At 37.4% G+C, this 27,838-nt stretch overlaps 1 protein-coding gene across 2 annotated transcripts; it reads right to left on the bottom strand.

The window, feature by feature from the left end:
* Window positions 1-2,145: 2,145 nt before the first annotated feature.
* On the bottom strand, window positions 2,146-26,439 carry GFRAL (GDNF family receptor alpha like). 2 transcript variants are annotated; one of them, XM_061354939.1, is made up of 9 exons: window positions 26,310-26,439; window positions 19,432-19,584; window positions 17,358-17,807; window positions 16,611-16,667; window positions 15,585-15,912; window positions 13,314-13,573; window positions 10,254-10,352; window positions 3,603-3,684; window positions 2,146-2,625 (listed from the first exon to the last, which is right to left on the bottom strand). In XM_061354939.1, exons 1-9 carry the CDS (start codon window positions 26,434-26,436, stop codon window positions 2,538-2,540), a joined length of 1,644 nt encoding a protein of 547 aa, XP_061210923.1. In that variant the 5' UTR covers window positions 26,437-26,439; the 3' UTR covers window positions 2,146-2,537. The 2 variants fall into 2 exon arrangements, with proteins under 2 accessions (XP_061210923.1, XP_061210924.1); XM_061354940.1 differs by lacking the exon at window positions 19,432-19,584.
* Window positions 26,440-27,838: the final 1,399 nt, after the last annotated feature.

Genomic DNA, 27,838 nt, shown 5'->3' on the forward strand with positions numbered 1-27,838 from the left:
TCTCAAAAACTTTTTACACATTTATTTGGAAAAAATCCGTAGATAAACTACATAAACAATCTTGAAAGGAAATTTGAAACCCATTTCTGTAAGACTAAAATTTATGCTTTCTCTCTCTAGCCCAGTCGGTTGTCATTTCTTCACTTTGCAATGTCCTGGCTACAATGGAATGGGAGTGAATGTCGTGTCCTTACTCAATGATCTATGTCCTGGGAATCCCAAGTCACCAATGAGACCTAATTTTTATCAGCTGGGAATTAGGTGCAGATGTCTCACATCAGGGGAAGATTTTTTAATGATTATGCTCTTACAAAGATACTACTTCTTCCAGCACAAAACTGTTGACAGAGTCTAATCATGATCACTTGAACACAGGTCATTCCAGCAGAAATTCCTTTATTTTATAATTAACACCCAGATACAACTGACAGACTACAGTGTCACTAGGAAATATAAATCAAAACAATATATTTTACAGGTATAATAGAGGAAATGTACTTTTCCATTAAGCAATGAAGTGAGCTGTCATGAAGAGAGCCTGTAAAATTGCAAAAGCAACATAATAGCCACAAATATCTTGCTGTCTTTCAAAGTAAATCACTTGTGTGTGTGTGTGTGTCTAAGCACGAAGATGAGTAAACTTTCTAGTATCTAATTATAAAAAAAAATTTACATGACAGAAAGCTAGAGGAGATGTTTTTGATTTAGGTTTAGTTAAATCTGAATATGAATGGATCTCTTAAAATTCTGTGACAAACAGGGTTCAGCATTGAAGCTTTTGTTTTGAAGTCAGACTGAAAAACCAACACAAGGTTTGCTTCATATGTGCATTTCCCATCTAAAGAAATTATTTTATCCAACACTGTATTTTCAACATTTTATTTGGTTTGAATTTTTTAATCTTCACAGTTTTATGATCAAGAGTATTAATACACTACTTTCAAAATACGTACATGGTGGGAGGTAAACTAAGTGCTGCAAATTGCTGGACTGATAAAGGAGATTGTTTTGATTTGCAAACTAATCGAATTTGCACTTTTCTGATGTACTTTTGTCCAAAGGCTGATTTAGTAATGAGATATCATTTGACTGCAAATCTGGAAGGAATTTTTGGGCTTATGCCGATCCTAAAGAAAGAGGAAATGCCTGTTGTAATAATTGCAAAAAATTTCTAAAACTCTCCCCAGCAGAACTGCAAACCTATTATTTTGCTCTCACACTAAGCCATTTCACAAGCTACCCAAGCCAGCAGCAAAACTCACATTGAAGAGCAGAGACATTCCTGCTGTTCTAATCACACAATAAATTTCTAGCCCTAGCTCTGAATCAGTCACAGTCTAAACTGGAGCTGAATTCAGTGAAACCAGTATTTAATTCCTGATACTGTGTTGTGTTACATTTAGTTACATTAAGTTACATTTAGCTGGGAATTCAGACATAATTCAAATTAATCAAATTCAAAATATAATTAATCGGGTACTATCATAACAAGACAGGTGCGTATGCCATTCATGGTAACAGTCATGTAAGAAATGCCAGTCCATTATCCTGTGCTGATCAGAATCAGATCATTACAAGGATATAACTATGACAACCAGTTGCTAGAAATTTAAGCTAGATGCTTAAATCTAGCAAAATATCTTAGCTACAGGAAGAAATCCAGAACTCATAACCAGAAAGTGGGATCCAGACTGGTGTGTTAGGGACCATGACTCCCAGTACAGTGGACGGGGAGAATTAGGCACTTCAGGCCTTGCCTAGAGACAGTGAATAGAAAACATAGATGATGAGATGGGTTGTATCTTCTCTCAAGAAGCAGGCAGTTCAGCCCCAAGCAAGTGGCTTTCTCCACTGGGCATTAAGACCACAAAATTATTTCTAAAATTACTATATTGAAGTTGTCAAAGATCCTTTGTTTCTCATCAAAGCATATTGGAGGAGAAATCAAAGTTTCAGCAACAATATACTGAGGTCGAAGTATTAGCCCCAGTAGTTTTATTCTTATTTATGCTGAAAGGGATTGGAATCCTGATCTTCTCCTATCCCACAAGTGTTCCACCATCAAACTACAGTCAGCCCACATGTGACTGCTGCCTTACAAATATTGCATCAGGTCCTCGGTACATAGGAACCTAGTGTACAAATGTACTTTTTAACAGCTCTCTTCAATGTTTCTGAGTGTATTTTTTTTGTTTCCCTTTCCACCAGAATAGTTAAGATCAGAAGGGCTGGTTTCAAAGATTGTCACTGCTAGGCAGATTCACGCTGATAAAGCATTTATACCATTGTTGTGTGCATCTGGAGATGTAGGAAACGTGCAGCTCAGGACAGATCTATGAATCTACACAAATAAGAGAGAGTACAGTTCTACTTTTGCTTAGCTTTAATGAGAGTTAATAAGTACAAACATCTTTTGTATGCTCAACTACAAAATTCCGTAATTTATAGTAGTTTTTCTAATATGTATTTTATTATTGCATATGTACAACAGGCTGGCTTTCAAGAATAGCCTTAAAAAGCATAAGCAACAGAGTAGTTCATCTATGACTTTTATAATGGACCATAAATGCTTCAGAAGAATGGTCTGGCGAGGGACTTCTTGACTCATGTTTTGTTCTGCAGGCTCTAAAAACAAAGAATGTGCATGTATTTAGCAATAAACTATACAGCTTTTTGTTTGAACTTTGGCTTAATTGAAATCAGTGGCAAAATTCCCTTCATTTTATGATGAACACTGTGGTATAAAATAATTCCCTTCACTATTATAAATGCACTGTTCTTTCTTCCATCCCCTGTATTCTTTAAATCTGAGTTTTATTTATATGCTGATGTTCCTGTAACTGTAAACTTAAAGAGAAAGCCTCTGTTCCTATATATCCTTGCCTTGCCTTTTGCATTTTTCTGCATGATTCCTCTTTGATCTGCCTCTGAATTTAATAATGAAATTCGACTCAATATACCTCCCACTATATATAGCTCCTGCTACATCATGTTCTGTTACCTATCATCTGACAGTGTAATTCTTGAAATCGTGCCATTTAATTTGGTCCAAGAAAATGTATCATTTCAGAAAAGGCCATGTTCATTTGACTAAGTGAATGCACATTTCTGTTTTCTTACCAAGCATTGCTGTCTGGGCAGTTTCTCATAGTGTGTGGAGGGGGACGTTTACAGCATCCTATCAGCAAAAATGGCATTTGGCAAGAATATTAACTACAATAACAGCACTCATGGTTTGGTTTCTAAATATGTTATAGTGCTGAATATTCTCATTTCCTTTCTGCGTTACCTCTGCCTACTACAAGGCTAGGAAGGTAGGCTCGCAGAATTTTTGAATTCAGATTTCACCTTCTCCTGCCATGGGACAGGAAATGAAAGCTCCTGAAGCCTGGAACCTCTGCATGAATGGAGGCCACTGTAGAGGCTCATCGTATTTCACATTTCCCTGCTGACACCCACAATGTCAGTTCTTTCTATCACTAGGAAATGCTGGACTGTTTTTGAAGATGATCACAGTTTCCACCTCTTAACTAAGGCAAAACATTTTATTTTCTGCTTTTCCAGTTTCCTAGAGACAGTGATTAATATCCCTATCAAATTACCTGATCTTTAAGAGAGTCAACAGGACTATTCCTAAGATGAGAACTATGCAGGAGGAGTAGGCAATAATGTAGACTGTTTCACCTATAAGCAAAAAACAGAAAGCAGACATGAATCAGTTATTTCTTCAGTAATAAGAATATGATTTGAAATCTCAATTGGAATGCACACATATGTAAGTTAAATTAGCTATCAGTTCTGACAAAAGTAATTAAAAGGAGAAAAAAGCCAATGGCTGGAATAACTTCCTTAACCAAAAATAATTTGCAGACTCCTTCCAGTAAATGCCAGCCCCATTAGCACTTCATATGCGTAGCACTACCTTTGCTCTATGCCAAGGGGACAGCTTGTTACTCTGATTTGTGTTTTTGGAGTATTTTCCCCATTTGTTTTAAAGTGTTAATTTAATTCCCTATATCAGAGGAGACCTGGTCCTTACTTACCTGTTAGATCTCTTATCATTTTTTACATATTGCCATAATTGCAGTACGCAGCAATACTTGACCTAGAATCAAATTAATGTAACATGGGATCTAGCACCGTGTTTCTGGGCCCTGGGCCCATGCCATTTCCTCTTTCTGTTAGGCTTCTCACCAAAAAGTCACTTAGGAGGCTTATGTGCTAAAAATTCCAACTGTTGAAAAACTGGGAGTTGTTTCAACTTTTATTTTCCAAATAAGGAGAAACTTATTTTTCTTTTTTTTCCTGAAGAAATTAATTTATCAGTTTTGATCAGATATTCTAAGGAAAAGTTTCAGTTGAGACTGTAACATACGCCCCAAGCCTGGGATAAAGAGATGCAGAGGTTAGATGATTTGACAAGAGGACTCAAAATCCAGAGCCGCAAGCATAAAGCGTGAGACCTGTTGCATTGATTCTGCCATGTTTATACAATCACATAAGTTTTATTTATATAGGAACTCAAATTCAGAGCTGTTTCCAAGCTGCTCCACCTTAGTCAGTGAAACATTAACTGAGGAAAAGATGGGGTCCTGGCCACAAATCTGGGCCACTTCTCTGGGTTGAGAAGGCCAAATTCTGATCTGTGGATCATGAGACAAGGGGGGGCACGAAATTACAAAATGGGATATAGAAATCTTTAGTTTTCTATATATATCCTTTGTTGGCAAAACTTTGTTGGCAAGTTTGTTCCTGGAGTTTTCTCCAAATCAATTAGCTACTAGTTATATGTTCTGTTAGATTTGTGCATATGCATGCACACAGACCCTAAATGAGCCATTTCTGCATACAATGCATACATGCAATGCAGGCAGTATGGAGCAGAGCAGGGGTTTGGAACTTCCTGGTTTTTATTCCCAGATGATACTTCTTCTCAAAAAGCTATTCAAAAGTCAAGTTTTCCAGTAAAAGAAAAATGAAAGCACTGATTGAACCAGCACAAAATGAACATACCTCTTAATGCAGCAAGCTACTAAAGATATGTAATGTGGTGAATTTTTGAAGGAAGAGGGGTGACGTTTATCTGAGTCTCAGTGCGAAACAGCTAACAACATACATTAAAAAACATGAGCAGTTGGCCCTCCTCTCAAGTTACATTTATTTAAAGTGGTGAGCTTTAGGAAAAGAATCGTTTCTAGGTTTTCCTTTAGGCTTCTTCCCCCCCCCCCCCCCCCCCTTTTCTGAATCTTAATTACACACTCAGTTGTTTGGTTTTTTGTATTTTTATTGTTTTTAAACTGTAGAAAGAAAGACATGCATAGACAGAAAGCCGTAGAAAAGCTGCAGGAGCAGCTGTAGAGGCAAAAGTTTCCCACTTTTTTAAGTGAAGGGTGAAGTTCATACATATTCAAGGCAAAGAGAAGTTTTTAGAGTATATCACTTCCCACAAGACTAGGAAAATTATTAGGAACAATGCTCAAGGATGGTTAAAAATGTGATAATATAATTTCACCAAAACATTGTAATATTTTTCTTTTAAAAGCTGGAAAAGCTGTTTCATTTTGATAATGCAAAACATTCTGAAATGAGTAAATGAAATTAAAACGTTCTATTTTTGCATCAAAATCTTGTAATAGGCTATGGTTCTGGTGAAGCAATTCCTGGTAAAAGAGCTGCTGATTGTAACATTTTCAGTTCTATGAGGAACACAAGAAATATGTTAATGATGAGATCATTATAGAAACCATACATTTTCTCCTACCTTCTGAGAAGTGAGGGAATTTGTATAGCTAAGACAGGGTGCAGTTTTATGCCTGAAGAGCTAATTCTTCATTTTATATACTCTTTTTTTTTTTGTGATTTAACTACCTGAATGTGCTTTTTCATCTTCCCTTAAATATATCATTGGGTGTGTGTTTCTTGATAGGCACTCTGCTCTTCTTTAAAAACACAAAGGATATTTTATAGAAATATTTACTATTAACCTATATCAAATCAGTTCTTGAAACATGAAATACTGCTAAGGCAGTTAAGAAATACAGATATGAAGTATAGTGTACATAACCTGCCTATGGCTTTACTCTTCTAAGTAACAGCTGTCACTCTTTCAGTACTTCTCTTCAATTGACTGAGGTTTGGGTTGTCTGCGGAGAAAGGGACACAAATGTATGCATGTACCACAAAGAAAGGAACATGCAGTGTCTAAAGTCTTATAAAAGGAGGTGGGTAAAATACAAGCTGTTTCCAGCTCAGTCCTGCAGAGAATGAATTGACACGAGAGTAGTCATTTCCGTTGCAAGGGGAAGGGCTGTGAGGTGCTGTGAGGGCTGCTCTGTCCCATGGTGGTGGCTTGTAGTCATGAGAAGCTTGTGGACCTTCTCACTTTGAGGCAGGTTTATAGCAGGGCCACTGCAGCTGCATGATGCATGTCTTGCCCTTCCTAGGGCGGGCTGCAAACCTCAGGGATGCAATGACTTGGGCTACAGGTACCACTGAAGCATTAGCTGGAGCTGTCTGCATAGACACAGACATTTGCAGGGCTGAAGTTCAGTGCTGTGGGCTTAGCAGCTGCAACAATTAGTGGGATTACAGTCCTGTGTCAATCTACCTGCTTATAGTGAAATCAGACAGATCAATTCCAGCTGGTGCCGAGAGGCTTCTTGGCTACTTGCAGCTTGTTGCACTTTTTTCTACATTTATAAAACAATCATTTTGACAATTGCCCTGATTTCAGCTGGGATAGAGTTAATGTGCTTCCCAGTAGCTGGTGCAGTGCTGTGTTTTGGATTTAGTATGAGAACAATGCTGATAACACACAGGTATTTTAGTTGTTGCTGAGTAGCATTTACCCTGATCAAGACTTTCCAGTCTCTCATGCTCTGCTAGTGATTAGGAGTTCGCGAAGCTGGGAGGAAGCAGAGACAGGACACCTAACCCAAACCTGCCAAAGGAGTATTCCATACCACAGCATGTCAGGACCAGTATATTAACTGGGAGGGTGTTAGGTAGGAGTGGCTGATTGGTGCTCATGGATGGGTTAGGTGTTAGTCAGCAGGTGGTGAGCAATTGTATTGTGCATATCTTGGGTTTTTTGGGATTTATTCCTCTCTATTTCCTTTGATTATTATAGTTATTATATTTTACTTTATTTCCATTATTAAACTGCTCTTATCTCAACCCACAAGTCTTACCTTTTTTTATTCCCTCGGTACTCTTCCCCAGAGGGAGTGTGCCAGCTGCATGATACTTGGTTACTGGCTGGCTTTAAATCACAACAGTGTCTCATACCTTACAAATTAAAATTTCTGGAGCTGAACTAATCTCAGTTCCCTCAGCAGCTGGTATAAGTATAGATAAACCCTGCCAATTACTTGTTTATCTAGATTCTTAGCACAGCAAAACTCCTCAGTAGGAAATATATGATAACTCTACAATTTAAGATGAAATGAGATTAATTTCAACATTTTTGGGTCAAGCCCAATTTTACTGTATCTCACAAGAACAGGATAAGAATACTGTATTTATAGCTTTCTCTTCCAGCCAAAAAATACCTTAGCTCCAAAGCCCTACGCTGATGAAAGTGAATGTTTATCTTCACACATGAATCATTTTTCAAATTAAAGTAGGGCAAGCAATCTGTTAAATTATGTGAAACTGTAGAATCATTAAGATAATTTGCATAGTTTTCAGTCAAAACCATGCTGAAAGTGCATAACTAGGTAGGCAATAACAGTATTTTTTAAGTTTGGACAATTTTTGTTTAATTTATCACTTTTGGATGTTGTTTCCAAAATGACATAAAATTCTGGCCCCATCTGAGCTTACAGCAAGTCTCATTAACTTTTATGTGCTTAGGGCTCTGCCCACATCACAGTCCTGTCAGCAGGACTGTATCAGCCCACAAGTAACTGCATTGGCCTGTACCCTGCTGGGTGTGTGAATGACTGCAAATCTAGTCAAGATTTTTACACAACCCTGTTATCATATGGTTGCACCAAAAGCTGGAATAATATTCTTCCAACTGAACAGGGTTGTATTTATTAGCCAATATATATGAATATATGCATATATGTTTAGATTTATTATTTAAAATGAAATATTCCTTTTATTGAAACAAATCTTATACAATGGCATGATTTGCAATGCCACTGAATACAATGGAGAAATCTTATTGATTTTGGACAGCAAGTGGGTTTTAGTTTGTGGTTTTGGTGTGTTGTTTTTTTATTATAAAATTGAGAAAAAGCTGAAGAAATACTGAGTTTCTTCTGATCACGCTCATCTGTAGATGGTCATTAGTGTGAATTGGTGAAGACATCATTGTGTCTTTCAATGACAAGCTAACTAAAGGATTCTTCTGAGGTTTTCTATGTAGCAACAAGACATCAGCACATTATATCTCCTGCTTTCCAAGCAGAAAATAGCCAAGAAGCAAATATCTCCAAATACCTTCACACACATAATGGCTGTATTTGACAACTTAACCATTTTGCCTCTGCACCCTGGGATTCTTCCTAGGATTTGATTTCAGTACAGATAAATATTTTGTAAAGATGATAACTCCCTTTGCAGCCTGAGTAATGCACGTTTACTAGCATGTGAATCTAGGACCCTGGGATAGATTTTTGCCAATTGGATTTATGAAACAATTTGCAATATGTTTTTTATCATCAGGTAGATACTGTGAATCAGATTCTTCTCCTTGACCTGGCTTCCTATGAGATGCTTATATATATAGCTTGGAGACTTCTCATCTAATTTACATGACAGCTCAAATAGACAGAATATTTTATGGTATGGTTCAGGCTGGTCAGCATTCTTCTTATTTTTCTAAGGCCATCCAAAATTCTGTTTAGAGTTCAAGGACAGATTTTTGGAAAGTATTCAGACCTCAGTGGGAACAGAATTAACTGGGTGCAGGCTGCTTTTTGCAAATATTTCTCTGAATCTCTAAGGGAAAGTATAATACTTTTTACCCACTGAAAGGGTCTGCAGTTAGAACTAGTTACAGGGGTGAAATATCTGACATTTTACATTTTCTCACTTAGAGCAGGATTTCTTGCATTCTAACCTGAATTATTTAACCACTGGCATCTTATTCCAGCTAAGATTCAAGCTCTCTCTGTAGCTGACAAAGAAGATGCAACACTCCCAGAAAAAACAGTCTGAAAAGGGGGGTAATTTTCCTCTGAGGGTCCCTGACTTTCTTCTCTGGCTACATAGAGCATTTGGATGACATGCATGATTCTTAAGCAATGTTAATGCTAAAATTACAGCTGATTGCTTGATTATTCACATACAAGTTTCAAGAATCCCATTCCCATGAATACTTTCCAGGTTGCTCACTTCAGCAATAGTTGAAAGATGGAGATGATAAGAAGTCCCTTCATTTTGTACTGCATAGAGAATTTGATTTATTTTTTTCACTGTTTAAGGTGTTCAGTATGTGCAGTTCTGTGAGCTAATTTGTAGTAGTGTCAGAAGTATTGTAATCTGTCCTATGCAAGGTAGAACAGGTCATTCTTCTTAGAGTTGGTATTCGAGCATTAAGCTCTCTAGTGTTCTCACTGTATAATTGGGTCCTTCAAAAGGAAATACAAAATTAATATTATTTCAACCATGAGAAAATTTGTATATTAATTCAATATATTTTAATTTTATGTCAATTGCTTACTGTAAATTCATGGAAATAAAACCAGATGCAGCTCTTTAGCCCATGTGATATCCTGATCCACAATTGCATGCCTTTCTGTTGCATGAGTAGGTAAAGTCTGATGGAGTGTAATACGAGCCCCTTCTCAAACCACTTACTGTTGCTTCCTAGTTTCATTGTTGTAACTACTACGGTACAAAAAGTCAAGAGAGATACTAGAGAAGTAGGTGTGACATCAAAGCTAACAATTTGTATTACACATTATGACTACTACTCTCTGATGACTGTACTGAGAGTCAGGCTCTGGCGGGCTTAATAGCTTAATTTTCTTCAATTACAATACAGTGATTGTGAGACATCTATTTCAAAATCACTTATCAGAGAAATTGGTTCAGTCTCATTATCTTTATTTTGTGGTTATATAAACTAAGCCAAACAGGTAGAGAGATTTTTCCACATTATGTTGAATGAAGGAGAAACAGGTAGTACTCACTTGCCTGAACCCATCCAAGGGACAGAATCTTTAGTCTTCCCTATCATACACAAGGGAATTTTTAAGAGTACTTCTATTGAAATCATGGAGTGGTTTGCCCAAACTTACCATTAATTGAAGAAGAATGGAGCTGTGCTCTGGAAAGCTTTTCTCCTGGCATTTCTGTATTTACCCAATGAAAACCTTTCTTCTTAATGGAAATTTGACCTGAATATTGGAAAGAAAATATAAATTCAAAATATTAGTTTAAAATAATAATTTAAGAGAACATTGCTTTGTGTCTTGATAAGAGTTGAAGAATGTATAAACGCAGCTATCTAAAAGCATTGTTCAATGATACTCAATGAACAAAGTGAGTGAGTGAATGACCATTCTTCCTTTCACATCTTAGTTAACCTGCCCCTGTACTTTGTCTTATGAGGGACATGCATGCTTTAAAAATATTCTCTGCCTCAAAACAGCTTAATTCTTTAACTTAAATTATTGTGGAAATCAGCACAGCAAAATAATTGGGTTCACCAAACCAATATAGAAGTGATGAGAAATGAGTAGTAGTTTCAAATAATTTCCAAAAGGCAAAATTTATTCTTCAAATGAATTGCTAGACCTCTATAAACTCTTTTGCAGAGGCCTGTCCTCTTAGTTGGCATGATTTAATCAGTGTATCTGAAAATATTTATCTTCTGTTGAAATGAAAAACAAAAAGCTTACCTAAGTAGATTAGTTTACAGACCAAGACTGTGTAGTCACTCAGATGAGCTGTAAGCTGAGAAATTTTTATTCCCTAGCTGAATGAAAACAATATAACAAAGGCTCATGTTTGTAGCCTGGAACATTGTCTAAATAACAATGGACTAAATCTCCTTGCATTGTATTTTTTCTGTGAGATCCAAAAGTAAAACAGAGTTAAAGTATTTTTGAGACTTAACTTTTTAATTTCTGTCACAAGCATTTTTGCTTATTCCTGTTGTGACACTGATCCTTCATTGGCACTGATTCATATTGTGCTTCCATCTCATATAGCAGCCAGTTATTCACACTTCCAGCCTTTTACCAAGTTTGCAGCAAACACTTATAGCAAGGCAGGATCATATATGAGTAGGAAGATGTGATGGTGGAAATGCTGCTTGCAGATCTAGAGGTAAAGATCCCTTTTCCTAGCTCTGGCTATTTACCTATTTGGAAGGACTTCAATGTTAAAAATCACCACTGTAAGAGTGAAACTTATCCAAAGTTCCCACCCAGGCCAGATGAACGAGTGAACAGAAGGGGTTGGACGAGGTCTGCAACAGAGCACTCACTCCATGTCTCTGAACTGCCATACAGATAATAGCATTTAACACTGTGCCTTGCAATGAAACCCATAATCATATTTCTCTTCAGTTTAGCTGTATTACAATTAGATATCTAGAAAAAGCAAACGCAAGATTCATGAGACTCAGCAAATGTTCAGTAGCAAAGGTGCCGATTCTTTACTCAGCCACAGGCCTAGAATCCACAAACTGTTTAACTAGCAGGAATTTATTGCACCACAGAAGCAAGCATGTTTCTGTTCTTCAATCCAAATTGGGTTAGGGAGGTTTCCATCACAAGAAAGCCAAAACATTTTATCCTGAGACTGCTTCAGGGAATGGCAAAAGCTCATGAGCAATTATTTGATTATTATGACATGAGGGTCATCTTTTTGTTTCGTAGGTAAAGAATAACTAACACAATGATGTGATCACTCATTTGGACCTTTAAATGCAGCCATAAAGCAAGCAAACAAATAAATAACATTCACCAGCAAAATCACCTCCAGTAGTCTCAAATCTAAGTGTGTTATGGTATCACTTTTCCAGGAGAGTTGTTACATGATTTTTAATATTTTCTTACAGGCTGAATTTTAGCAGTGATTAAAGGCACCACTTCAGCAAATTGATTTTAATTTCTGGGCAGAATTTGAGTGACAAGAAAAAATTTACCCTTATCCGTGGTAACATCTTGGCTGCTGAAGTTAACATGAAATTACTGCATGTTTTTAAAAGACAGCCCATCAGATGGAACTATGAAATAGTAATTTTTTTTTAACTGAAATCTTTAAATATAGTTACCTCTCCCAAGGTAGGTTGAGAATATATATAATTATGTATAGAAGATGACTGACATAAGGTGTGACGCACTAGCAAGTAGCACAAGTAGCGCAAGAGGATTTATGTAGCAAAATAGCTGGTAGAATAGAGCAAAGGTCTGAGGAAAAGAGAATACCTTGGTCTTTAATCTGGTTCATGATCTATGCCTGAATGTAGATGGAGCATTGCCGAGGTGGCAAATGAATCTTTCAGTTCAGTTTTAGGCTACAGGAGTCCAGGAACCACCCTGTGATTTAGAACTATCCTCTGATGTGGAAACACCTTGTGATGTGACCCACAGCAAAATAGGTGGTGACAAACAGGAAGTTTGTCACAAAGGCACAGTCATGGCTCAGACTAAAACGCTGATATTTGCTCCTGTTTTGCCATTCATTGCATGAACAGTTCTACCTTAAACAAAGACTTGGCAAGGACTTTTATATTTAACAAAAATAAGTAGCTGATTTAGCACATGAAAGACTGCTGGTTCTGAGAAAGCACATCCTGTTTGTCTTGAGTTAAACTGAGTGTTTTTACTAAAGGCCAGATCCTGAAGCCTCCATTCCCAGCAGCTCTTTCTTTCAGATTTGAATCATTCAAGTTATTTTCTGTGTAATAAAGTCTATTGCAAAATGTGTGTCAGCAATGCTAATATTTAGACTCTAAGAAGAAAAGAAAGAAAAAATCAACTTCGTATCTCATATTATTTATAAAAACAGTGCACCAAAGTACAACATTAATCCAATGACAGGAAGACTTTGGACTTTTCTTATCTGTGTAATTGTATAGATCTCAGAAATTATTCTTTTATTGCTATTCCAGCAAGCTCATATAATGAGACATGTAGTCAATTTTATTGATTTACTTCTAATATAAATATTTCTCAAAACCAGAGGAAAAAATCTGTATGTGTAATTTGTAATTTGGATTAAAAGAAATACAGATAAAGATCTTGCTGGAATCAGTGACAGCAACAATATAGCAAAGATTTGGTGTAAATCAGCAATTTAACACTCTTTAAAAAGAATTATTCTGTAAAGTTTTATGTGTTACTCACGTAACTCATTGAAGCAGGATTTGCTGTGAAGCATGTGGTGGAAGAGCTCACACAAAGAGTGCTCTGCAGCAGGTAAATTCTGGCAGGTACACTCCACAAGCAGCGTTGTGCCCCAGTTGCTAATGTAGGCTGCTTTGCAATCAGCATTTGCAGAACAGGGCATGTCATCCTTGATTAAAGTTTCAAGGCAAGCCTCATCATTGTAGCATTCTTTTGTCACATGTTTCCAACATTTTGACTGAAAAGCTGTGTATTTTTTCCTGGTGAAAGAAAAAGAAGTGTAAAATGACAGTTCAAAACCTCTGTGATTTCACAAAAAGACATTTAAGAATCGTCATGAAAAGAAAGTGTATTCCGGAAGTACTACTTAAGCCTTAAAGATCATGCTACTTAGTGCTAGGTGGCCTAAATTCTGCTCTGATTTGCACCTAATTGGTTTGAGCAAAATCTGCAGAATTGTAATTTCAGGAAAAACTTGGGTTTATTTAAACGATTTTGTGAATGAAATCACATTCCTACTCAGCACCTGTGGGGATTTTACCAGGGGTAAAGTGAAAACCAATGTGAATACCAACAGTCTCAGATCCTCAGAGAAGAAATGCAGATAGAGGAATTAGGCCTGCATCACAATGAAACTACACCAGGCACTGTTTTTCATTTTGTTTGTCATGAAGGAAGAATGAATATTCAACTTATTTAACATAAAATAATCCATATTCAATGCCAACTCCTCCTCCTCCTGAATGCTAATGAAATGAAAAATGCCCAAAGCTCAAGAAAAAATTAGAAGTAACTTAGCTGACCTTAAAGTTTAATTGATAGCAGAGATAGATCACAAGAACTATCTTGTTTCCCAGTTTAATAATCTCAAATTATTTCAGTTGATTTGCTCTTAGGATAGAACAAAATTGGCCTTGAATGCACCATGTATAACAATAGAAAACATCTATTAAAAGTTAATGAAGAAATCTGTAGATATTAAGGAGAAACCAATTTATCAGTTACAGTAAATATTAGGAGACAATAAAGGTAAACTTTTGTATATTGTACATTAATATATTAAAACATTTTTGCCTAATAAAATTAGGTTATTAATTTACTGTTGATATTGTGTAGTTGTTATAAGCATGTCACATGGGAAAGCATGGACTATTACAAAACCAGTTAGGACATTATCATAAATATTTTCATTACACAAGTAAAGGTTTCAAAGCAGATGCCACCTATGTGCTCATGGAATTGGTTTTATTCACCTCCTGATTTATAAATATGGCTAGCCATAATTCACAGACTAATTTTGCTAATTATATCCACTTACTTTCAGTGCCAGGAAACATTAATGTTCCCAAAATAATAGGTAATTCAGCAAGTCTCCATTATGATATTACATGTGTCCACATGCACAGAATTTGTAGCCCGGTTCTTATTGACATAAAAAGGGTCAGTTCCCATTGATGTCAGTCTGAATAGCCTGCACGTAACTGGAAGTGTCACTTGGCCTCCCGCTTTGTTGACTGAAGGTTAATTTGAGCACAGCTTGGAGGTAAAATTCAGGACTAATCCACAAGGGACCTGGTGACTACAGAGAAAGCCAAAGTGGACCAATTGACCATCCACAAATGGTGACAATTAAGTAGAATTAGGAATAAGAGCTAATCCTGTTGTGTGTTTTCTAAAAAGAAAATCAAATCTGAACACTGTGTTATTCTTCATAAGATTGCTGTTCTGTGCATTTTTCAGGGCAGCCTTTTTTCAAGTATTAGTATGCTTGAAATAAAGAGAAGATGAAAGTCGCCTGAATGGGCCAAGCTGGTTGTACAGCTGTCGGGTACAAAGGGTCAGACTCTACAGTGGAAAAGGTAATTACTTTAACCAAACAAACTTTGTCCAGTCTGCTGCACAATTTGTGCAAACTGCTAGAGGTCAAAGATGCAGACTGGCAGGTGTTATCTGAAGACAGTGGTAATGAAAATATGCAGCAGCACAGTTTGTCCATCAGAGAAGGTGTTAAGGGTCATGAAAAAGGCAGGAGAAAAGCCCACATTAGATTCCAGACCTTTCTGAAAATGAAGCTTTTCAGTTTACTGGTGGGATTAGTTGTGGAATTACTACAGTCAATGCAGATATATGTGAAGATGTCGAATACAGGTGTTGACATACAGTAGACACAGCGCAGGAAATAATTTTGTTATAGATAAGGTATATGACATAAAGATAAAAATTGTTTGATCAAATCATTATTCAAAAGCAAGATTTTTTTTTTTTGCTTACCTGCACAATTCATTCTCTTCACACATGTGGATTACATTCAGACATGATGGGGGTGGAACTGCAGTAACTGCACAGGGCTTGCCATGGAGAAGTTCTTTGGCTCTGTGGCAGGACTCATCAGGCTGGGTACAATCACAAAATATCATCATTTGGGCAACTTCAAAAGGCATGTTTTCATAGAAGAACCTTAGGGCTGCTTGACATTCGTCCATGTTGCACTTCTTATTTACTGAGCAAGCCTTAAGATACAGGGACAACTGTTTGTTACACACTTCATCTTCAACACACTCTCTGTTCACATCCAAGCAGGTGCTGTTTGCTGTGTATGCTAAAAAGAATAAGTTTTTTAAATGAAATCACAAGAAAACCTTTCTCAAGTGATGATTAGTAGTCATCCTGCATGCAACATTCCCATTAAAAACAATTTTGACTCTGATCCAGCCCTTCTAACATTGCTTCCTTTAAGACCATTGTGTGAACTTCACACTTCTTCCTTCCACCTCTTGGACCTCTTAAGCAACTCTCCTGCAAGTTTCTGCCCCTGTCAGATAAATAAGGGAGAAGAAAGTGAAAACTGGCAAGATGGGAGTGACTTCATGGTATGTAACAGTTCGTAGAAGCTAGTGTCTAGTAGATACCTGAAACTGCTGAAATCTCCACCATGCAGTCTTATGCTAGGCTATGTAATAAGTAACGGAGCAGAGAATATAAATAGCCTTTCTGTGTTTTTTAGAGCTATTTTAGGTATTTGTAGCCTATGCTATAAACCTTACAAAAAGATCTAGACAGTTCTAACCCTAAAATGTTTATGGGATAAGATTTGTTTCTGTGAATTTAACAGGATCAGGATTGTTACCTGACATTTTAAGATTCTTTTCTACCCAGTAGCTTAACTGAAAATACACTGGATTGACTCTTCAGTAATTTGAATGAAAAGTATTCATTTTAATCTCAAGACACTTTGTATACTATCTGAAAACAGAGCTAAAATGAGTTATTAGGATTCATAGGTAAATTCTGACTTACCTTGTTTAGAGAGTGCAGATAAACTCCATTGTAATTTTGTTTCTGTACTAATATTGTCTGAAACAAAAACATATGGATAGCAACCATAAGTGATAAATCATGTCTTAGCTTAGTTTTAGTTTTTAACTTTAAAGTGTTGACTGTGTTGCTGGCATAGTGCCAGTAGTAAAAATAAAGAAGAATAAAACTAACTAACTTGACAAAATAAGACCTATTAACAAATTATAAAATCACTGTAACATATATTCATAAGTTTTGGGGTGAAAACACAGTTCATCAATGGCTGCTGATAACATTCTTACATAATTATAGATCCTGTGAGTTCAAGAAGCATTTTTAGAGCTGCTCAGTGCAGAATAAAGTCAGATTTCTTGTGGCTTAAGGCCAAAGGCCTTAATGTGTTCATCAGTGCACCCAGTTTGTAAGCTCAACTAATTGCTTGTCCTGATCTAAAGTCAAGGCAATTGCTGTTAGAAAATTGTTATTGGTCTTATATTGTTTCTATTTATAGTGTAATGCTAAGAGGGATTGATTTGGATTGGGTTGTATCAAATTAACACAATGAAGAACAACCGTATCTGTGCTCAGGCTATCATTTTGCTATTACATTATTCACGTCTAAATAAGCCTCTTAAAGTTATCCTGTTTTCAATGTTAAACTGCAAATTATTAAGAAAACCTTTTTCACAAACTTGTGCGCACCACTGTTACGTATGAAAGTATTCAGACTGCTGGAATAGCACTAACCTGTGTCAGTGTCCTGATTTTTCCCATTTTCAACATCATCATCATCATAGTTGTCATCACCATCATCATCGTCATTTTCACTAGCTGCTAAAGCTTGGCTCTCTTGAGAGTATTGTAAACAATGGTTGTTAAATATTTCCTTCCATATTTTAACACATCTCATCTGAAGTGGCTCTGAGCACTTGCACTCTCCCAGCACTGTTTTCCTCAGCTCTTTCCACACTGACAAACATGCCTGGTTGACCATTGGGAGCATGCATTTTGCTGTGTCTGCCTGGCATGCTCTCTGGAAGCTCTTATACACTGAAAAGCAGTAAGAGTCGTCTTGACAGAGTTGTTTTGCAGTGCTGCAGTCGTTCTCTAATTCTTCCAGGTGTCCTTGGTCTTTGGGGTTTCTGTGTTGCCTAAAATTCAGTTCAGTATCTGATCTTGAGGAGGTTTCCAAATATTCTACACAAATGGGTACAAACAGAGATATAATCAAATAGAAGATAGATCATCATCACTGGTCAGCTCAAAACAAACTCAGGAAAAGGATAATTCTCTTAATGCAACAAAATGAATGAAATAGCCTTAGTTTCATTCTGAGCTGTATGTAAATACATAATAATTTCAGAGTCTTGCAGACTAATGAATCTTTCTCATGCTTACTGTGTCTTGTTAGCTGTATAATACAGTCTAACAATTCAGCTGCTAACAGTTGAATGAAACCCTCATTAAAATTACTGCATAATGGGATTTATCTCACATAATTTTAACCACCTACAGGTTGGACATACAATAGATAATCATTTTAATTCAGTGCATAATTTGTAAAGAGAGAATGGCAATTCCAGCAGATCATCCATTCATTACCTAAAATAGTAATTTAATTTAGGCAGGGAGAAATAAGTCCTAAAAGTATCTACAAACACCATAAGCTATCATATGTAGGTAAAACTGATACGAGCATAACTCCATCAAAACTTTCTGCTATACTGGTGAGAAATGTAATCTCAACCATTAAAAATAAAAAAATTACTTCATTTTGATAGAAGCAAAAATAACTGTTCCAATGACATCAACATCAGATTTTAGATACCCACTCTTGTTTGCAGAAAGGAGTAACAGATGAGGATGTTATTATTTCCACTGCACTGGTTCTCAACACACAACTGTTGTGGTTTAAGCCCAGCCAGCAACTCAGAACCATGCAGCCATTCACTCAGTCCCCCACCTTCCTCCCCCTGCTCCCAGAGGGATGAGGAGGAGAACAGAAAAAATGTAAGTCCCACGTGTTGAGATAAGAGCAGTCCAGTAACTAAGGTATAACGCAGATCACTGCTGCTACCACCAATAATAATAATGATAAAGGAAATAACAAGGGGAGAGAATACAACCGCTCACCACCTGCCAACCAATACCCAGCCCGACCTAAGCAGTGATCTCGCCCTTCTGGGTAACTGCTCCCAGTTTATATACTGGGCATGACGTGCTGTGATATGGAATACCTCTTTGGTCAGTTTGGGTCAGGTGTCCTGTCTCTGCTTCCTCCTAGCTTCCCCTCCTCCCTGGCAGAGCATGAGACTCAGAAAATCCTTGGTCAGGCTAAACATTACTGAGCAGCAACTAAAAACATTGGTGTTATCAGCACCGTTCCCAGGCTGAAAGTGAAAAACACAGCACTACACCAGCTACTAAGAAGGAGAAAAATGACTGCTACTGCTGAACCCAGGACAGTAACCTATAGACCCAGTAGTGCTCAGCCTCCTTGCGGCAACAAGTAGCCTTCAACACACATTGTATTTTCACTGTTGCTTTCCACTGGATTAAGTAAGAGCTTTAGAAACTGTTTTAATTCCTTACATGTATGTTACTGATTTTGTTTGGTTTAAAAAAGATATGGCATTGCTTTCTTATGCATGTTGGAGTATGCATATTATAGAAAAGAAAAAACTAATTCTCTAGATGTGAGAAATATGCAAACAAACTTAAATCCAGTTAAAATGAGGATTACAAAATTATAGAAGATTTCTTTTTGCCCTTCATAACTAAAACATTTCTAAATTAAAGCCATAATTAAAGGTTTAGTTACCTTTATCAATGCTGCACTGTTTCCCAAGCAAAGTTGTGATGCTACAGATATCATCTGAAGTGCAGGCACAGTTTTTAAATTCTGGGTATTTGTCAGTCAGGACCCGGATGATTCTATTACATCCAACAGCATCTTCTGCCTTGCATCTATTATCTAGAACTCACCATTAAAATTATAATGTTGTTAATGTTTATGAATGCTTAAGGGATATGGTTACATAAAACAATTCAATTGAAGTATAAAAAATAATGCATTGATAAGAGATGATGGTTTGAGCTTATTTTTGTATGGAAACCTGTTTGAAAGCAGATTTTAAATAATATAAATGCTGATATAATAAAGTTTCCTTCTTTTGTTTGATCTCCCCTTTGCCAAAATGCCTGTTCTCATTTCCAAATGACATAAAATCTTAAGCTTGTATCTTTTAATTTAGGTACATGAGGAACAGAGACCAAACTGAAAAGGTGCACAGGAATCAGTCTGATCTGAGGCACTGAGAAACTCAGCTTGGTCCTATGTAGAAATTAGGTGACTGGTGCAGGGACATAAATTCGCTGTACAGGTTAAGGTACTGCTAAGTACCAACAAAGTAAGAGAGAGAACATAGGAAGCCAGGCACAGGCCTGTGGTAATGGTGATGCTAACCCCATGCTGAGTGATGTCTGCTCTAGTTCAGATCCCTCACTCACATGAGGCAGGAGCCTAGAAAAGCCTGACTTTGGATATGTCCTTGGACTGCTACCTGACTTCACTCCCTAAGTTTGGCAATGACAAGAAATTTAAAGCAGTCCAAGTATATTTTGGGGTTTTTTTTTAATTTTTAAATAATGAAAATAAGAAGTTTGCACTTAAAAGAAAACATGCAGAAGCCTTAGTCTGACAGTCCAGTTTCAAGCTTATTGCTTGCATGTGCACTTAGACTCAGTGACAAAGACACACAGGCTGTCAGGTCATATTTTCCTTGTATGGGTAGTAAAGGTCATGTACTAGCTTGTGGTACAAACGTAAATAAATCAACCTTTTGCTTTATGAACTAAACGATTTTAAAAGTATTTAATTACTTATTATTGCTTAAGAAAGTTACAGGTTACTCAAGGAAGTTGCATAAGAAACAGTTTTATGCCATTTAAGAAAGTTTTATTTTGTGAAAGCCACGGTCTCCCTTGTCAAAACAGGTATACAGGTCCTCAAGCCATCACATTTCCTCTCTTTGCCCCATAGGTGTTAAGTATTTCACAATATGTAAGATAAGGTGTATGTGGCTCACAAGATCCAGGCTTGTCACGGGACAGCACGAGGTTCAGTTTTAATTACTGAGCACATATGCTATTGTCTCTGCCCTGTCAACGGTGATGTCTGGCTTCCTGCCATGCTGCTTCCCAGTGACTAGCATGGAGCAGCAGAGACCGCGTGCTCTAGTAAAACAGCAAAACTAGCACCATGTGTCACTGCTGCCATGGACAAGCTTTAATCTGATTAGAGTTTTAATGTCATTTATGTGTTGTTGACACAAATAGAAATACAAGGCAGTCTAGGTGAAGGCCTGCAAGAGGAAAGAGTGCATTTTGCCTGTGCCTGAAGGAATGAGTATCAGGTATTTCAGACTGTACATCCCACCCTGCCAACTCTAAATCCTTTTTCAGTGTATGCATTGTTCTTTTTCCAGTTGCTGTTGGTTTTGATGGTGTATTAGAATGTGCATTGCTGTAGGGTGATGTTGCAATCCATCAAGAGCTAAAGTTCCCAGCCTCTGCTCCTGCTTCACTTCTTGTATCACCAAAGGAGGAAGCCCATGGACTTGCCTTTGTCTCTCCAACCCCATCTCCAACTTGCCTTCTGCATTTTTAGTAGTAGACCCTGACCCTTAGCCCTCACATTTCTTGCTTTTGCCAGTAGCAAAGGAGCTCAGGAGATCTTCTGACAGTCATAGATATAGGACACTACCCTACTATAAAAATAGGGTGGAAAGTATGTGGTGACATGGGAAGTACGGAGACCCGTGGAGGTGGGTGTATGAATATCCTACTCTATACTTCATCAGGTGAGTAAAGGATAGTAAAAGAGTTTTGGAAGACAATTTCAGGAGGACAAATTCCAGGGGTAGAAAAAGAGCAATGAAGATCAGGAGGAGCTTGTGTAAAAGACTGTCTTCTTCAGGGTCCTGAGGACACATCAAGGGTGAAGGTGACTAGAAGTAGGAGAATAAGAAACAGAAATCCTGGTATGCAGCATCCCAGACTCACTTTGCTCATCTGTCTTCACAACACCAGCATGTTGTGGTTAGGAGTCAGGTACACACGGGCTGTGACCAGTGGCCACACTGTGAACAGTGCAGTGAACACACTGCACTGAATCACAGCAACCTACAACCAGGGGGTGAAAGGTATATTGTGAGGCTACAAAGATAAAAAGGGCATAGATAGAATCAGGTAACACATCAGATTTATGGCTTGCCCTATTATCAGTAGAAATAACCTAGTATCAGTATTAATCCGTTTGTACACTGTATTGATTCAGCTGCGATGAACAGCAGAAAATATTTTATTGCTGGTTTTCAATTATTGTTGCTTTACCATTGATTATTTCTAGGTAATATATTTCAGCTTATATCTATGCTTCCAAGGAATTTATAGAAAATGCTCTCTGACCTAATGCTTGGCAGCTATTATTCATAATCCAATTTATTTATATGTACATAGTTTATGTATGTGGGGACACAGAAGCATGACAAAGTAGAACCTGACATTTCCAGGGAGATAATCTCTGTTCTTGCACAGTGAGTTTTTCAGTCATCTCAGTGGGAATTGCATCTGAAGACTGTAAAGTACTGGGCTTTCCCCTCCAGCACTGGTGAGATGACATCCGGAGTACTGTGTTCAGTGCTGGGCTTCTGAGGACAAGAGGGATATGGGCATACTGGAGTGGCTCCTGCAAAGTGCCACAGATGTGATTAATGTAGTGGAACATCTGTCCTACCAGGGGAAGCTGAGAGAGCTGTGAATGCTCAGCCTGGAGGAGAAAAGGCTCAGGGGGTTACAAGTACACATATCCATGCATATAAATACCTGATGGGAGGAGAGTGAATAAGGCAGGGAAGACTCCTAGGTGGCATCCAGTGACAAAACAAAGAGTACAAACTGAAATACAAGTTCCATTTGAAGATTAAAAAAAACTTTTTTTAATATGGCAGTGGTCTAACAGCAGAAGAGTGCCCAGATGGGTTTTGATGCCTCCATCACTGGATACACCCAAAATCCACAGTCCTGGAAAACAAACTGCAGCTGACCCTGCCTAAGCAAGAAGCTTGAACTAGATCTCCAGAGATCACTTCCAACCTCAGTGATTCTGTTACTCTAAGAAAAAAAAAGAACTCTTCTAAATCTAATTAAAATTGTGATTCTTTAATATTCAGGTGATCTGAGTTTTTTGGCTTTTTTCGTTTTGAAACCAGATGTTTCCAGTTCTCAAAAATTAAGAAAATGTATACTAATGGTTAAATCAGAGCTCAGAAATTTCTATTTCATTTTCCTCCAAAAAGAAAGAAAAAAACCCAAAAAAACCCAGAAAACCCCAAACCTTAAGAACTTAATTCTGCACTGTTGAAACATTTTTGACATTTTCAAAATTAAAACCTTTGATTCCATCATAGTTAAATATTTCAGTCTTTTCCATCCTGACCTGGAAGCTATTATTGTTATTTTTTTTCTGTTTGGTTTGTGTTTGTGTTTGGGTTTTTTTGTGGGGTTTTTTGGTGTTTTTGTTTTTTCACCGTACATTGGCACAGAACAGGAAATGGAAGAAGGATTGGACTCAGAGGATTATGAACTGAGACACTGAAAATGCTGCTGTAGTAGCACAGAAGCAGTGATGGACAGTTTGACAGAGAAAGGAGTGACTCAGGCAGTCAGTGTTCTGTAGTGTTCCCAGATGTGTTCTAAAGAACAAAAGATGAAGGTCTTTGTAACGCACACATTTAACTTGGAGGCTCCAGCCTGCGTGACTGAATTATTGAACTCATACCACAAAGTAGGAGTATAATTATGATTTGTAGTTAGTTGTTTTTTTTTTTTTTAAATCAAGCAAAAGGAATGCTTCGTCCATTGCCTATTGCTTCCACCAAACACTTACATGCTCAGCACTGAAGGGCTTTTTGCATTACTGCAGCTCATCCATGAAGCCTTTAGACTTGCATATGTAGAGTACTCTTGACAGACAGAATAATGTTATTCACCCTCTGGAGTCATAGCACCTAATAGGCACATTTAGAATAATTTGTTCTAGACCCAACACAGTACCTAAGTGACCTCCAATGCTGGAGAGTCCTTGCCAAACGCCATTATCCTAAGGAAATATTCAAATGCAAAACCAAACAAGCAATTACAAGAAGAATTTACTTTCAGAAGGTTTCTCTGAGCCAGTAATAAATGCCATTAATATCAGTGAATAACCACATCGGACAATAAGTGAAGGAAACAGCATATTATGGGACAATGCAATAAATTCAAAGCGGAGACCGCAGAAGTCATCATGCTTGTCCACTTCATCTGTTTGCAGGGAATGATGAAGAACAGGCTACAGTACCAATTTGGATCTTTATGTCAAGTAGTGTTTGTGCTAATGGCTCTGCGAATGATGCAAGAGAAGCAAACTGGGCTTCTTACGATTCGGAGAAGCGGTTAGGTTCGAGAGAGCTCATCTTTAGGTCACTATCTTGAGCCTGAAACTGCTGCATATTCCAATACTTTTTTTTTCAAACAACAGCCATATCTTTTGAAACTGTTCCACTTCACATAAAATATTTAATAACTCAACAGAACATGAGCTGAAACCCAGTTCCTTTGTGGACTGTCATAACCATTAGGTTATCATGTATTTTTCATTTATTTGAAGTATCCAGCCATTCTGTGCAAAGCAGATACATTTCTGGAACAGGAAACACCAAGAAGGAATCCTACTCTAATTCTTTTAAATACTGCCCTGTGACTTGAGCACTTGGATTCAAATCTCTGCAACACATTGGACAGAGGCATACAGGTAGCTCATGCTGCAGGTGAATGTTCTAGCAATAGGTTATTGATCATGAAGTCAAGCAGTATCTTTTGCTGCTTGGCTTCCTACGCAGACCAAATATGAGACTGATACTAACATCAAGACAGACAGACATTCACTTTATCAACTCTGCTGCAGCTGAGCCTCAGAACAGATTATGGTATCAGGTTTTGTTCACATTGTAGCTGGTTTTGTTCAGATTATGGCAGCAGATTATGACTGGTTTTGTTCAAATAATGTCAACATAAGGGAAAGGGAGGTATATATACCTCTATCTATATGGAGATATAGATACCTCTGATTTCCAGTAACAGGGAACCTGCCTCATGGAACTAAGTTGCTAGAAATGGCAGTTATGCATCTAAAAAGCCTTCACTGCATTTATTAAGAGGACCAAGACATGGGCTAGGATAGGCTAGGCTAGGCTAAGCAAGTGACTGGGTCTGTACTGCTGCATTTTTGCATGGTACCCAGTCTGGAGCAACCCAGCTAGACTGTGGAGATAGTGTGGAGCTGGAGTCACTCCCAAAATTCAGTTCTATGAAGCCAGCACAGGGGTTAGACGGTTTATTTCTATGGATACATGCCACCCCATGATGAATTCAGTTTCAGAAAATAGTCCTTGGCCCATTTTATTTGCTAGTACTAATGCAGCCTTGATAGATCAAGGCCTTTGACATTTATCAGTCAAAAAAGTTATTACTGTCATGGTGTAATGACACTACCACACTGCACTGCCACTCTTTTTCCCCATTCCATATTCACAGCACCTGGCAAGTAAATACTTAATATTTAACAGGAAGGTATTAGGAGTATTTAAAGAGAAAGATGGTGACTGATACTCAAGACTTGTTCAAGAAGATAATAGGAAGGAGGAAGAAGATAATAGGAAGAAGATAATAGAAATGAAGGAAGGAACATTTTCATCTGAATGCCAACAGACACTAGGATGACTTTCAGATCAAACTTGTAATACGTGGTCTTCCCCCGCCTAAAACATACCTTACATTGAAATGATGCACCAAGTGTTGGGAGTGCAATAAACAGAGACAGAGACTGATCTGGTTTCACTCATGTGAGATTCTGTTTAACAATTCAAGGAGGCTTAGTCACACTGTAAGCTGCACTTTATCGTATGATCACTCTCTGCAAGTGAGTCACTGACATGTACATGCTATTCACTGATTAAGTACAATGTGCATCCCTACAACATAACTTCCTTTGTGGCATGCTTTATTTGAATATTTTCTTATTCTAATACAATATTAGAAAATTACTCTAAATAACCTCTGTATTGTTATGGGTATTGTGCAAAATCATAGAGTCACAGAATGGCCTGGTTTGGAAGGGACCTTAAGGATCATCTGGTTCCAACCCCACTGACATGGGCAGGGATACCTTCCACTAGAACAGTTTTCACAAAGCCTCATCCAACCTGGCCTTGAACACTGCCAGGGAGGGGGTAGATCAACTCCTCAGAATTATGGAAAACAAGATTGGAATCTTTTTCCAGGTGCATGCTGGTTTTGTTTGACAGGATCCCCACAAGAGCATATTTCTGATGAATTCAAGGTTCTTGAGTTGGTTCAGATTCTGAATTTGTTCATAGTCCAGAAATTTCATTTATTACCTTATTGAAGAGTCAGTGTGACTTTTAGTAGTGCAGTATTAACCACTGTCTAGGATTTCAGAAAATATCTGACTTACTGTAATTTTCTCTTCGTAATCTCACTGACTTCATTCAGTCACCACAGCAATATTATTACAAACTATGAATATGCAACCACTCAGCAATTCAGAATAAAGCTGTGCACACCATAAAGAATTACCTGAAATGTTGCAGACATCTTCAACAACATTCCAGACACTCTCACATCCATTTGCAGCATTTATACACTGCTCCCTCAGGCGAAGACAGTCAGTAGTCTGGGCAGTAGATACACTTGTAAAGTACATGAACAGCACTGAAAAAACAGAATATAATAACTATTTAATACAGTACATATTGCACTGAGATTGTTGCTTTACACTATTATAACAATCTAATTTACTGTAGTTTATCTATAGATTCAAGTGTTCTACCAAGTTACTTCTTAACAGAATGAATGTTTTCTCAGTTTCACAAATGTAAAATTAAATTTAAATTTTAAATGTTCAAAGTTGTGGTGTGGCATATTTTGTATTGGTTTTACCCTGGTGTTATAGCAACAACATATATATAAGACATCAGCCCATAGATATATAGAAATAACTGAAGTTCTGAGATTCATAATAAATTATAGAAAGGAAGATAGCATAAAATTCAAAGGAAACAGCATTTTATTTGGACTGCAATTTTTTCAAGCTAGAGACTACACAGGAATTCCTATGAATAGATCAAATGAAAGAAATTTGACAGCTACACAATTGTCAGATAACAGAGGTTTTATTTCATAGTGCAGTACTTTTCAGCCTCTTTGATTTCACTTCACAGATGCACCATTTCTTGATAGCAACCCCCACATTTATGTCTTTATCTGTTTCTCTGGGTGCAATGAACCAAAAGGCTGTGTTAATTGCATTGAAAACCTCCAAAACAGAAGACTGACATGGAGATTTCAAGGTAAAGAATTTTAAATCAGCACCACCTCTGGCTTATCAGTAGAAAATTTAATTGCCTTGCTAAGAAAAGACAGATTAGTTGGGGTTTAGCTCTTTCATCAACACTGCCATGGTAACACAATCTCTAATTTGTAACCATGTGTCTTAATTTTCCATAAAATTAAGTTTCAGACACTGATTTCAGGCCTCATGAAACTAGCTGCTGAACTCCTGATGGGTATGCTCGCTTAGGTATTGAAGGACACAGGATCTTCAGACCAAGTCTCCTTTTTTTTTTTTTCCTTATGTTCAGGTAAGTTTATATGGAATTTGAGGAATATCCAGCACTGTTTAATTCCTTAAACATCATCTGCAAGAGGCATGAAATATTCCCCCCGAACTCGTCCAGACCCTATCCAGAGAAATTAAATGTTTCCAATGATACATTTGAGAAATAAGAAATTACATATCAAATATTGCTTTTCATAACCTTAAATAGCCACTACTCTTTAGAGGTGCTGCCATCCATTCTGGAAATGTGATACACTACCTGTGATACAATAGTGCTGCTGTAGGGAACACTTTCTGGCTGCACACTTCTAAAGATGAAGCAACATTTAATACTTTATAACTGACACAGTATCTCGTGTGCCTATCAGACACACAAGAGGCCATGTATGCTTACTGTAGCTGATGCTAATCCTTCCTCAGTTGTGCATTTTTCTGCCAGTCCTCAGGTTTATTCAGGGTTGGTTGTTGTTTCAGTGATTTCCAGCCT

This window comes from Neopsephotus bourkii, unplaced genomic scaffold (assembly GCF_033783945.1).
Source record: "Neopsephotus bourkii isolate Nb327-2 ecotype Australia unplaced genomic scaffold, CSIRO-AGI_Nbou_v1 NB_756, whole genome shotgun sequence".
In the NCBI taxonomy this organism is placed as follows: Eukaryota; Metazoa; Chordata; class Aves; order Psittaciformes; family Psittacidae; genus Neopsephotus; species Neopsephotus bourkii.